This window comes from Kogia breviceps, chromosome 2 (genome assembly GCF_026419965.1).
Source record: "Kogia breviceps isolate mKogBre1 chromosome 2, mKogBre1 haplotype 1, whole genome shotgun sequence".
NCBI classification, from domain to species: Eukaryota; Metazoa; Chordata; class Mammalia; order Artiodactyla; family Physeteridae; genus Kogia; species Kogia breviceps.
This window is the reverse complement of record NC_081311.1, coordinates 163,619,218-163,633,480: the sequence shown is the minus strand read 5'-3', so window position 1 is coordinate 163,633,480 and position 14,263 is coordinate 163,619,218. Positions and strand designations below refer to the sequence as shown.

The window sequence follows — 14,263 nt, the reverse complement described above, 5'->3', positions numbered from 1 at the left end:
CCTGACGAAGTGATCGGCTCGGCTCCGGCTGGAGGATTGTCGCGGTTGCGAAGGTCTGTCAATACCATGCTCCCTCTAGTGGTCAGAGTACCTACCTTTCTCCCTTTAATCACGGAAGAGAAACACCTGAAATGGGGAAGACGCGCCTCACCCACGCACACATTTACCAAGCATCTCTGTCCTCACAAGGCAGAGCTAACTCTGCAAAGTGTTTGTTAGAAAAATACCTCTTTCAACTGTCCGTAGGTACGCAGGTGGGCTTAAATAAGAAACACTTGTTTTGCTGCATTCAATCCCCCTCTGAAACTAGAAACTGAAATTGGTCTACACCACTACCTAGCTCTAGAAAGAGGCAACGACTGACATCGTTAGAACTCGCTATCCCAGGAGTGACTTCCTCCGGCCCTCTTGACACAGCTCCGGGCCCCGGAGTCAGAGCTGTGTTTATCAGCTTTCTCTTTCCTCTTTTCGCTTGCTTGAACTCCCTTTTCTGAACACAAACACCTGAGTGTCTTTGCTAAAATGCCAAGTGGTCTTGTTAATGGTCACTCTGATCCTAGTTTGCTTATCCTGAGTCCAAAAACAGGGTAGATTTATTTTTCGTGCATGGTGTGGGTACCTTGATAGTTCCTAGACATTCTTTTGCTCAAGGCCAAAAAAATGGGCTGCAAGAAACACATGCTAGGGCTCCAGCTGTCCTCTCCATGTTGATGGAGAGCAGTGCAAAGGGACAGAGCTTTGGGGATATGATTGCCCAAATGTGGAGAGTGATTTTGCAATTTTTTTCTCTTCAGGTAAAAATAATTAAGCTTACTTGGGGGAAAAATGTTAAAAGCTGGCATAACTGTATTAAGACAATGAAATGATGAAGTACAATTCTAAATTTATAAAATGTATGGCCATCTACTGCATATAAAAAAATCATTGTACATCCTACTGGAATTATGTATAATCAAGCAATCACATACCTTGAAATATAAATGAATTTATAAGATACGGTAACTGCCGCAAAGAACTTGTATTAGACTGTTTTGTAACCTTTAATTTTCTCATCTGAAATTTTCTCATCTCTTCAATTTTCCTTTGTCTTTTTAAAATTCTATTTTCCCCAGCCCTTTCATGGAAATAATTCTGGCTGTTACATTTTTAATTTGATAAATCTTTCTTTTATTCTTTGAATATTCCTTTTTTATAGCATTTTCTCTTCATGTATACAATATCTTCTCATCTGGGAATATTAATTACATATTCTTTAGTTTTCTACTTCCTGCACTAGTTCTGTTCCCTTGAGTTTACCCCCATCCCCTACCCATTCGCTTATATGAATCTCTGTCATTTCAGAGGCTTTCTTCAAACCTCTAATGATCATTAGCTGCCTGTTCAGACGAATATCAAGGTACCTTCAAGCTGACTGGGGCACAGTGAAAGTGGGAGGGGTTTGTCCACTGGCAGGTTTCACTGGGAACCCCCAGCTGTCAGTATCTACAGGTCTTTTATCTTGGGCCAGGTTTTCCTGAGAGGAATCCTCTAATCCCCTGCTTGGAGGATATTAACTTGGCTGCCAGTTTTCTGAGAGTTTAATAGGAGAAGGATGCTGAGATCACTGTTCCGTGTGTAGACTTTTACTTAATCCTCTGCTTTCAGTGTAACACTCTGTCTTCAGCTGTGCCTGGTATTCCTGCATCCAGAGATCCTGATTCAACAGCTCCAGAAAATAAACCACTGGTGTTCTGCAGCGCAGGGGTGAAGTGGTAACCTACTCGAGGTGAATAGGGCAACTGAGAAGATCTAAACCTTAACAGACTTCCAACTGCTCCACCTGTTTTTAGCCCCACCTCACCCGCCTTTGGAGGTTGCTGACGTCTCTAATGCGTGAGCCTCTCAGGGCTTGAATCAACTGGCATCCGACTGCCTCTCCACCACCTCCTGTAGGCACTTCGCTTTCATTTTCCTCTGGCATATTCAGTTGCCAATTGCCTATTTGCTTTTTACTTTCCAAAATTATTTCATCTACCTGTCTTTTATTCTCTGTGGTCTTGAGTTTATACTGTATTTTTTGTTTGGTTTGCTCTTGTCTTTGTGTTTTTTGGATTTTTTGTTTTTTGATCTTGAAACCTCTGGGGTGTCTCTGTAGACCAGTTAGTTGACTGTTTCCAGCTCTTAGCGACTTCAAGCTATGCCTCAGCTTCGGAGCCATGCCATGCTCTTCTCACGGGGGCCCCCAGCCAATGACTGAGCAAGGTGGAGATAAATAACCAAGATCATGCTCGTCTCTGCTGAATTCTAGGCAATGACTGAGCAAAGCTGGAATGCAAGGGCCTAGCCGTGTCCACCATTAAGGAACTCTTCCCATGGGCAATCTGTGCTCCAGAGCTCCCCATTGAGCTGGCTCAGATTGTGTCATCTTCATCATAGTCTGATGGCTTCCCCTGCCAGGCCTGGGCCTGTTCTCCTCACAAGTGTTACTCATCAATACACCTTTCGTTTTCAACACCTGCTTCCTAGAGAATGCAGTTGGCATGCTAGCTTATGTAAGAAAGAGAATCTCTTGGGAGGACACAGTTATCTTAGAGAATCAAATGAAGAATCCACTGATGAAGGAAGAAGCACTCCAGGTGCCTCAGCAACAGGACTCTGCCAGACTTTCCCTTAAGGCACTGCGTTGGTGTAATTTAGTTCCAAGGACACTGAACTTCACCCACATCTCTCAAGGCTGAGCTTCAAAATATCAGGAAGAGAGAATATGATTGGCCCACCTTGAGGCAACTTCAATTAGCAGTGGCCAGGAGGACTTAGTACTAATTGAGGGCCATTTCCATAGAGGGAGGAAGTGTGAGCTAATAGTCATCCAAAAAAGTTGTTACTGCTAGGCAGATGCCATTTGCCAGTGATTGTACAGGTGAAAATGAGGGACAGTATTAGGTAGATATGTCTTATGAGCTAGATTCAGAAAAAAGAGAAATACCATTTATTCTGGGTCACCCAGAAAAAAGAGTAATCACCCTCCCACATGTCTGCCATTTACTATTTGAAAACAACTATCATGTTTCCTTTTGAGTCTTCTATAGTCTAGGGTAGGCATCTTAATTTCTTTCTAGAGTTCTCCATCTATTATTTTTTAAAGAACCCTCACTTTCCTATTTGGCATTTTCTGGAGAGATTTTATGTAACTGGAATCTGATCGGAGGGAAGGAGACTCTTACTTTTAATGAGCTACTAGTAAACTAGCCACAATCTGCATTTTTAAAATTGATGTTCATGACCTTAAGTGCTTATTTTTTTTCTAAACTCTTATTTGTAGTTCATTTAGTTTTCATTCTTGATTCATATGGGTACTTATTATAACTTTTAGTTTTTTCACATGTATAGTTGACAACCTCTTATATCTTCATCTAAATTGTTGATGTTAAGGAACCTGGTGGCATATTATCATTCGTGATTTCTCTCCAGTTGACATCAGTCTATCAAGATTCATTCTTCAGGTTTGGTCATTCTGCTGCATTTCTCCATTCAACCCACAAGCATATTACCACAGGTTTCCTCAAATACTGTTGAGATCCAGATAGATTGAAGTTACAGTAGTCCCTTGAGCCACCAAGTCCCCTTCCAAGGAAAGGGAGCACATCTAAAGAACATCTCTTCTACATGCACACAAATTGGCTAGAATCACGTGAATATCATGCTCAAAAGGTTTCCAACGTCTCCTCTTGCCTGTTTCAAAAGTTCAGTTCATTTGATTTTCTTCTTTAGTATGCCTCAAAAATTACAATTTGCAGTTTCAGAGCATAACAGCCATTGCTCTGGGGACTATGGACCTGGAGATGAAGCTCATTTATAGTTATCCCATATCATATTGTTAACTACTTGGGCATTAACCCCTTCTCTTCCATGCTTTTCTACCTTGTTGAGTATTAATGCTTCCCACAGATTTAACTACTATGCGAAGCCCAGTGGTCAGACAATTCTATGGTCTTATGTTGACTTTATATCACCAAACAGTAGGCACATTCCTACTGTAATTGCTCTGAAGTTTTTGTTTTTGTTTTTGCGGTACGCGGGCCTCTCACTGTTGTGGCCTCTCCCGATGCGGAGCGCAGGCTCCAGACGTGCAGGCTCAGCGGCCATGGCTCACGGGCCCAGCTGCTCCGCGGCATGTGGGATCATCCCGGACCGGAGCACAGACCCGTGTCCCCTACATCGGCAGGTGGACTCTCAATCACTGTGCCACCAGGGAAGCCCTATACTTTGCATTTTCTTGGTTGTTTTCCTGCCTTTCTTCAATGACTGTTATTTTCATCCGAATCTTTTCTCCCTTTGAGCATCTTGTAACTTATTCCTCGTTTCTGAGACAATTTTGTCTTTTTCTTCCATTTCCTTCCCGAGTTTAAACAACTCCTCTTTTACTTCTGATTTTTGTCCATTTCTGGTCTCAGTTTTTGAATTTGTTTCCCAGTGGTTTATTATGTCCTCAAAAGTTTGTCTGAAATACATTTGTTTGGAATGTTCACTTTTTGTGTCTTCTCCTTCCTGCATGCTTATTGGAAACTTTCCTCAGTTGAAACGTAAGGAATTTCACTTCCTGACTTTCTGCAGTAGCTCTGTATGGACTTAACTTTCCTCTTGTTCACAGGTATAGTATTTTATGCTTCTCTTTTTTCTTACTGGCCCTAAAATTTTCCTTTTTTTCTCTTTCCCCTTAACAATTTCAAAAGAGGGCTTCTCCCTTTTGCCTTTTTTTTAATCCTCCAGAATCTGTGCATTTTGATGACTGCCCCCTTAAATCATGCTTGTACCTTTTAAATCATGTATGTACTTTGAAGTTTCTTTCCTATGGTTCATGCTCTGATCTGCCTGGACACTTTTTAGTATTTCCAGATTTAGGGTACATTTAGTCTTTGTGGTGGCAGTTCCAGATCAACCTTAGACTCCTTCCCTAGTTTCCTTTTTCTGTCTTCACTGCAGTTATTTTGGTCTACCTTTGTCTGCCACAGAGCCTTTTATTGAGGGAGGTGGGGCAGAAGTGTGTGAGAGCCATGTATGGGGATTTGGTGATTTTTTTTCTCCTCATTTTACTTAATTATTTTGAAGATTTGACATTATCTGCCTTCGAGTTATATAGAGTATGGTTTTGTGTAGAATTTACTTTTTCTTTCTTGTTTCATAGTGCTTGTGAAGAGAACATTAGGAGGTAGACAGCTACGTAGCTGCCACGTCTTTAGTTACCTGGAGGCCCCTATACATAGGTTACTAACAAAATAGATTTAAAAGCTTCAGGAAGAACCTGACAGCTTGTGGCTGTCCATTAGTGCTCTGGAGGAAAACGAGTGTCAGTATGAGGACCCTATCCGCTACTCAAAGCTCTCTGGCTGCAGTGTAAATGAAGTTCACTAGTGACCTTGGTGTATTTTCTCCACTTACAAACTTTTGACATCTGTGGTTTTGATCTGGTCCACCTCCATTTCCCCTTTCTTCTGGAAATATCACTTAGATTTCCTTTGGGGACCACCCTCAGTTTCAGAGATGGACATATCTCACATAGAGACCTAACCAGTCAGTATATAATTTATCTTTCAAGTCACAGTGATTGGTTGAGGGTGGCATTGAACCAATCCTTCCAGTGAGACTCAATCCTGATCTCTTATTAGAACTATATAAGAAAAGAAAAACACTCTGCTGGGGTTGGTAATCAGGAAATATTACAGTCTGCTTTAGTCTTCTATATATTGTTCATCATTTCTGACCATTTAGAAAAGGGATTACATTAGCAAATGGTTTACAGAGTCCCTATTGCCCAAGGAAATCCAAGGTAGAGAAAATATTATAGCGTGGTGCCGCCATAGAGCCATCTCGCTCAATGAAGTGAGAGATCACCAGAGATAAAAGCCCAGAATAAACACTCTTGAGAAGAGAGATGTCAAATATTATCAAATAGTCAAATTTCTTAGAAAATCTCCTCTTTTTTCAAAAGTATTCTGGGGTAGACCCCACAGCTGAAGTAAAGGAGGACTCGTCCTCCCTTTTTGTTAACAGGCTCAAATATAAACTAGGGAACTTATTAGGAAAAAAGATTGAAATGTGAAACTATTTTTAGAAAATATATGATATGTGGCCAGATGTTTTTAGAGAGGCTTAGAGAGTAAACAAGCTACGGCTCTCTAGATAAAATTGACCCCTGAGATAAAAACTAGACTAAAAGATCTTCTGTTAAGAATTGGAAACCTGTAGGTAAAGAAGCCAGGAGAATAGTGCAAGTGAAAGGAGCACTGAAATAACAATTGTTCAATACTGGCTAAGAAGCTGAAGGACAATCCAAAATCTGTCTAATCATGGCCGCTCTGAGGGAGACCCGAGTCCACAAAGTTCCACAAAGTTCCTCGTCCTTCCTCTAAACTCCCAAGTGGAACAATATAGCATTCTTGTTGATATTAGTGTTCTCTACCCTTAATCCTGCTACTCTGGAACATCAGATCCTCGGACGAGTTTTGAAGTTGTCTAAAAAGCAAAATGACTTACAGTGAGAGTGAGAGAGAGAGAAGAATTTTGTCTTAATGTAAAAATGACTGACATGATAAAAGATGATGAAGAATTTGAAACTGTATGGTAATCATAGAAGCTTGAGAAGAAATAAACTTTATTTGGTTTGGTCTACTAGAACCACTCTAAAAACAGAATTTACAACAATTCTAAGTCTCAACCCATATCTGATACTTTGGGATCTCTGTTGGAGAAATATTCCTTTATTCTTTGTGGCACCTACAGATTTAACAGGCAGGATCTACTTCCAGAGAAAATATACTGCAGCCCTTTCATATTATCAGATTATAGCTGATGTGACATTAGAATACCTACACTAGTCTATAAAGAAATGACTCAAGGAATTACCAAAGATACTTACATGTGGAATCCACCCAAAAAAGGTCAAACTCACAGAAACAGAGATTAGAAAAGGGATTTCCAGGGGTTGGGAGGTAGAGGAAATAGGAAGCAGTTGGGAAAAGGGTACAAACTTTCAGTTGTGAGATAATGTATAACATGATGATTGTCTTCTATAACTAATATTTACTAACAGAGTAGAAATTAAATGCTGTCACCAATTTTTTTTAAAAAGATGTGAGGTGATGGATGTGTTAATTAGCAAGATGAGAAGAATCTTGCACAGTGAATATCAAATTATTACAACGTATATTTTAAATATCTTATAATTTAATGTCAGTTATACCTCAATAAAGCTGACCAAAAAATTACCAAAGAAATAGCTATGGTCTCAGAATCCCCAAGGGTAAAAGACTTTACAGACAGGCTAACTGGAGCAAAGTCAATTAGAGTTCAGATTGATTCTTCCTAGATTTTTATAAATCTTTTTGTACTGACATGAAAAGGTTAGGCCGTGCACTAGGGGTGTTAAAAACATGGCATTGCCTGTCCCTTAAATCAGGAGAAGCCATGGCTTAGTCTCCTTGCTTCAGACCAATTATAGTCTTCAAGAAATTAGTCAAAGCATCTTCAGATCTTGTGTTAGGCTCACCTTTAAATCTGATGTTACCACATGCAGTAAATCTCTATTGCTAAAGGAAATCACTCATCATTTTTCTACTAGTTAACTAAATAATTATAAACTATTGTCACTTTCTTTTTCTCATATTAGCATCTACTGGTATCATATTCTTTGAATATACAGAATAGTTCCAATAATTGTTTTAATGTCTTTGTCAACTCTAATGTTTGTGTTAGTTCTGGGTCAATTTTGATTTTCTCATTATGGGCCCTATTTTCCTGCTTCTTTGGATGCCTGATAATTTTGCCAGAAATCGTGATTCTACCTTGATGGGTACCATATTTTTTGTATTCTTCTAAATATTCTTAAGCTCTGTTTTGGAACACAGGGTTACTTGGAAATGGGTCATTTGGGGCCATGCTGTTAAGACGTGTTAAGAGCAGAGCTGTGTTGACTCCAGGGCTCACTATTCGCTACTACTGAGGCAAGGCCCTGTTGTATACTACCCAGTGCCCGTAAATCACAAGGTTTCCAATTCTGGCTGGTGGGAACTGGTACTGTGTGTGTGTGTGCGTGTGTGTGGGTGTGCGCGCACGCACATGCGTGTACATGTGCGTGCATGTGCATGCTGGGCACTGTCACTTCTAACCCTTTTGGATGGTTTTTTCTCCAGCCTTAGGTAGATTCCTCAAAGGCATGTGCTGACCAGCACTCAGCTCAATACTCAGAGAGGACCTTGTGGACATCTCTGAGATGCCCCCTCTGTGCAGCTCTCTCCTCTCCCATACTCTGTCCTGGAACGCTTGCAGCCTGTGTCTCCCTGGACTCTCAATTCCCATTCCTTAACCCAGGGAACCCATCCTGATTTCCACTCCTTGCATCACAGCCTGAACCTCAAGGCTGTAAGTTGAGGCAACAATAGGGCTCACCTCACTTGTTCCCGAGTGCTTTGTTGCTTGATGTCCAGTCTCTTAAAAACCATTGTTTCATATTTTGTCTGGTTTTTTGTTATTTCAAATGAAAGTAGAGGGTCACAAAAGAAGCTAGTATATATGATAGACACTCTAAACGTACTATACAAACACTTCTAAGGTATCACAGAAATACTTTAACAAATCATCACACTAAATAGGCTGTTTTAACTATAATCTTGACTAGAAAGGATCACCGATCTAAGTCTATAATTCTCCTCTTGTTCTGGATGAGGATATTAATATACTTGGCATGTGACTGTCATGACAACACTCATTTGCAACCCATTAAGATGGATCATCTCTCCTGTGCAGCAACTGGGATCTTTGTCCCTATGCATAATTCAGGACCAAGGTTTTCAGTGCCACCCCAGGACCAAGGTTAATTGTTCTATGGGGCTCTTAGTTAGGCTGTTTCGAGATTCTGACTCCCCAATACCATCAAATTGACAATACCTCCTTACCTCCAAAGGGATAAATACTATAGGAGTTAGACAAGGAGGCTTTAACCAGCCTGCCAATCAGTGAGTCCCTCACTCTTGAAAGTCAGACATGGAAATGGACGCCCTCCAGGAAACTTGCCTCTGAACGTCAATTAACCAACAATAGTCTCACTCAAATACTACACACCTACAGGTGATGTCAACCCACTTAAACCTCTGAAACTCTTCCAATGCTTGAACTCCATGCTTCCTCAAAACCCTATATAAGGGCTTCCCTGGTGGCGCAGTGGTTGAGAGTCCACCTGCCTATGCAGGGGACACGGGTTCGTGCCCCAGTCCAGGAGGATCCCACATGCTGCTGAGTGGCTGGGCCCGTGAGCCATGGCTGCTGAGCCTGCGCGTCCGGAACCTGTGCCCTGCAATGGGAGAGGCCACAAGAGTGAGAGGCCCGCGTACCGCAAAAACAACAACAAAAAAACCAAAAACCCTATATAAGATCAGCAGTTTGCTCTGATCAGGGAGGCCACTGGTCTGACTAACTTATCTCTCCCCTACCACAGTAAGCAATAAATTCAGTTGTGTTTTTATATTTTTTAGTATTTTGTTCTATTTTATTTTATTTATTTATTTTGGGCTGCATTGGGTATTCGTTGCTGCGTGTGGGCTTTCTCTAGTTGCGGAGAGCAGGGGATACTCTTTGTTGCAGTGCGTGGGCTTCTCATAGTGGTGGCTTCTCTTGTTGCAGAGCATGGACTCTAGGCACGCGGGCTTCCGTAGTTGCAGGATGCAGGCTCAGTAGTTGCAGCATGCAGGCCCTAGAGCGTAGGCTTCAGTAGTTGTGGCACATGGGCTTAGTTGCTCTGCGGCATGTGGGATCTTCCTGGACCAGGGATTGAAGCCATGTCCCCTGCATTGGCAGGTGGATTCTAAAACACTGCGCCACCAGGGAAGTCCCCAGCTGTGTTTTTTTAAATATTAGATATTGAGTGGTGAGCTCATCAACCTCTGAGAGTCTTATATTTGATATTCTAATTTTATAATTGCTCACTTGATTTAGGTCCTAATACTATTATCAGCAGCTACCATTACTTGAGCATCAGTTAAGCCAAGTATTATGCCAGCTGTTTACATACTTTAAATCTGAATTACTTAATCTGAAATGAGAAGATAAAGCTGAATTTATTGCTTACTATAGCAAGGGAGAGCTACATTGGTCAGGCATAATCTCCTGGAACAGAGTTGAATAAACTTCTTTGTAAATGTCCAAGGAAGCTGCAAATACAACCTCTGAGATATCTTATATACGAATAGAGATATGGCCTTATAAAAGGTGTGCTAGTAATTACCCAGCATAGAAGGGTATATGTTTACTAGATAGTGGGAGAGTTTTTACCACTTTTCAGGTGATCGTATTTCCAGGGATTATGTACTAGATGTTAGACTAGGACATTTCACTGAAATAAAGTATCATATCATTTAGTTGCCAAATCATCCAGTACCTCATTAAATGCTTTTTAATAAAATTTACTTAGAATAGCCAAGTATTATGCAACAGCATCTCCTATCATACAACACACTAATATAAATTTATTGGGTGGAAAATGGGGAAAGGGACAAAAAAGATGGGGTGGTTCTCTACTGATATCAAAGAATTCATAAAAGGATAAATTCAGGTCCAAAATCTTCAGTCCACATCAAAGAGTTCATGTCCTGATGACGGTGGAAACAGCCCAGCCCTAGTTGCTGGGCTCAGGGAATCAGGGTGACGTAGCTGTTCTAAGTGAAGAAGCTCCTCTGTCAAGGACGTCACTTTCTCTTTAGTTCAAAATGACACTTCTTAGGCACAAATCTAAGTTTCTGTTTATTCTCCCATCCATGTAGAGCAGACTGATTGGATATGCTGTTGTGCCTTTTATCTTGGTCCTGTTGGAAAGAAAACACACCCCAAAACTGTTAGAAACTAACTGCAGAGCCGAGGACCTATTTTGTCTTTATGGATGTCATATTTTTTCACGATAGGTGGTTCTAAACCAGTTAGCTTGGGAGAGGTAGAACTTTTAAGAAAGAAATTCAGTTCATTGGTTTTCCAAACAGTAGTTTAAAGAAATCTACAGATTAGTGGAGAGTAGCTGGATGGAGAGAGAACTTGTGTAATTAGAAATCTGAGAAGGAACAAAGCCAGAATTGCTTAAGACAAATATTCCACCTCTTCCTGCCACCTGTCTTCCCTCTGCAACCGGTTTTTGGTCAGCTCAAGCTGTAGGTCATCGAGTTTGCACTTAAACCAGCGCCGAGCTTCTTCCGGGTTAGCTGTTATCTGCACATACAAATGTTCTCATTAAAATTTACAACAAAGGAACACTTCAACTTTTTGTGTATTAGTTCAAGAGACTCTTTCTTTATACATTGTATAATTTAAAAGCTTTATTTCCCCCCACAATTAGCAAATGGGCTTCATATTAGTTTAACTGGAAGTTTTTTTCCTATAGTTGCCAGTTCAAGAGACTTTACCTAGATATTTAAAGACTCAAATTCTAACTGCATGGTCTTTGCAACCTGTTTGCATAATACACATCCTCCTATAGATGAGAGAATAATTTCTGAATATGGAGTTAAAGAATGAATGCAAACCTGCTGATTTTCATGCATTTGTTAATATTTCCTGGATGTGAACTGAGGTGAGAGGGCTCAGGAGAAAGTTAAGATAGGAGTGAAAGTACAAGATGGCATTGAAAATTCATTTGGTAGTTCAAACCACACTTTGAGTTCTGTTCTCTAAGACTAAACACCTCTCCAAGGTCCCTGAACTGTAAAGCCTAGATTTTCCTGCTGTGCTTTATAAAAGTAATAGAATGAATTAGTAAAAACACTGGACCAGCTTAGTGTAAATGGTATTCTTTTTATTTCCTTTATCAAAATATTTTATACTTTAGCTCCTAAGCACAAACTTCCAAATGGTCTGTTAGACTTGAAAACAGTCCCTCTAGTAGTCTGCCTTTGAAGATGATCTAGAATCAGTATTCATTTACTTGACAAATATTTATTAAGTGCCTATATGTGCCTGGCACTTTTCTATGTATTGGGGATATTTTGTTATTTTGAAGGGAGAGCCAACAGGTTTTTATTATATATAAAGGTTGCTTCAAAATAGCTGTAGAACATATCCTCTAGAATAAAAAGTAAAATGACTGCTTCTTCCCCTTTGATTATTTATGTTTCATGGACAGCATTTTCATGTTTTGACTCTGAGGTCTCAGAGACTAGTGTATTTCTCTCTTGCTTGGGAGAAGGCAAGTTCGATGCGAGCAGGGGCTTCGTCTGGCTTATTCACCCTATATCTCCATCACCTAGCACGGCACCAGCCATATAATAGGTCCTTTATAAATCTGTGCTACTATGTACTTGTCCCATATTAACCAGATCACAGTGTGGGTACAAAATAGTGAGATAATAGAGCTCTGCTTGTCATTTAACTTTTAGAAAGCTACAAAGCTAAAGTATTTTCCAGGTCTGTCTGTGCATCCTGACGACAGAAACACTCCCAATCTCCCCCCAAACCAAACCCCACTTTTCTCTTTATCAGAAGTGGAGGGAAAGATGCTTGAAATGACAATCATTGTACATCATGTCTCCTCTTGTATGGAGAATGAGAATGGAGCCAACATTTATTGAAACTTACTCCAAGCCATCTATCAGAGTAACAGTGGTAGGTAATAACTTCCTATTATGGAAGTGGTAACTGATGAGTTACAGAAAGTAAATGTAACTTCCTTAAGGGCCCAGTAAGTGTCACTGTTGTCAAACTCACAAGAGAGGACTCCATATTCCTTTTAATTCATTCATTAATTTTTAAAAACATCTTTATTGGAGTATAATTGCTTTACAATGGTGTGTTAGGTTCTGCTTTATAACAAAGTGAATCCATCATACATATACATATGTCCGCATATCTCTTCCCTCTCGCGTCTCCCTCCCTGCCACCCTCCCTATCCCACCCCTCTAGGTGGTCACAAAGCACTGAGCTGATTTCCCTGTGCTATGCGGCTGCTTCCCAAGAGCTATCTATTTTACATTTGGTAGTGTATATATGTCCATGCCATGCTCTCACTTTGTCACACCTTACCCTTCCCCCTCCCTGTATCCTCAAGTCCATTCTCTAGTAGGTCTGTGTCTTTATTCCCGTATTACCCCTAGGTACTTCATGACCTTTGTTTGTTTTTTATTTTTTTAAGATTCCATACGTATGTGTTAGCATATGACATTTGATTTTCTCTTTCTGACTTACTTCACTCTATATGACAGACTCTAGGTCCACCCACCTCACTACAAATAACTCAATTTCGTTTCTTTTTATGGCTGAGTAATATTCCATTGTATATATGTGCCACATCTTCTCTATCCATTCATCTGTCGATGGACACTTAGGTTGCTTCCATGTCCTGCCTATTGTAAATAGAGCTGCAATGAACATTTGGGTACATGACTCTTTTTGAATTATGGTTTTCTCAGGGTATATGCCCAGTAGTGGGATTGCTGGCTCGTATGGTAGTTCTATTTGTAGTTTTTTAAGGAACCTCCATACTGTTCTCCATAGTGGCTGTATCAATTTACATTCCCACCAACAGTGCAAGAGGGTTCCCTTTTCTCCACATCCTCTCCAGCATTTATTTTTTCTAGATTTTTTTATGATGGCCATTCTAACTGGTGTGAGGTGATACCTCATTGTAGTTTTGATTTGCATTTCTCTAATGATTAGGGATGTTGAGCATCATTTCATGTGTTTGTTGGCTACCTGTATATCTTCTTTGGAGAATTGTCTATTTAGGTTCTTCTGCCCATTTTTGAATTGGGTTGTTTGTTTCTTTAATATTGAGCTGCATAAGCTGTTTATTTATTTTGGAGATTAATCCTTTGTCCGAAGATTCGTTTGCAAATATTTTCTCCCATTCTGAGGGTTGTCTTTTTATCTTGTTTATGGTTTCCTTTGCTGTGCAAAAGCTTTTAAGTTTCATTAGGTCCCATTTGTTTATTTTTTTTGTATTTCCATTTCTCTAGGAGGTGGGTCAAAAAGGATCTTGCTGTGATTTATGTCATAGAGTGTCCTCTAAGAGTTTTATAGTATCTGGCCTTACATTTAGGGTCTTTAATCCATTTTGAGTTTATTTTTGTGTATGGTGTTAGGGAGTGTTCTAATTTCATTCTTTTACATGTAGCTCTCCAGTTTTCCCAGCACCACTTATTGAAGAGGCTGTCTTTTGTCCATTGTGTATTCTTGCCTCCTTTTTCAAAGGTAAGGTGACCATATGTGAGAGGGTTTATCTCTGGGCTTCCTATCCTGTTCCATTGATCTATAT

General features: G+C 40.2%; 1 protein-coding gene across 1 annotated transcript in view; it reads right to left on the bottom strand.

Annotated features, from left to right (window-relative positions):
- Positions 1-10,476: 10,476 nt before the first annotated feature.
- LOC131750420 (coiled-coil domain-containing protein 150-like) overlaps positions 10,477-14,263 on the bottom strand; it is a 67,679-nt gene continuing 63,892 nt past the window's right edge. The window contains 2 exon segments of the mRNA XM_067026486.1: positions 10,477-10,832; positions 11,116-11,226. Of these exon segments, the coding sequence (XP_066882587.1) occupies positions 10,716-10,832; positions 11,116-11,226 (228 nt within the window). The 3' untranslated portion in view covers positions 10,477-10,715.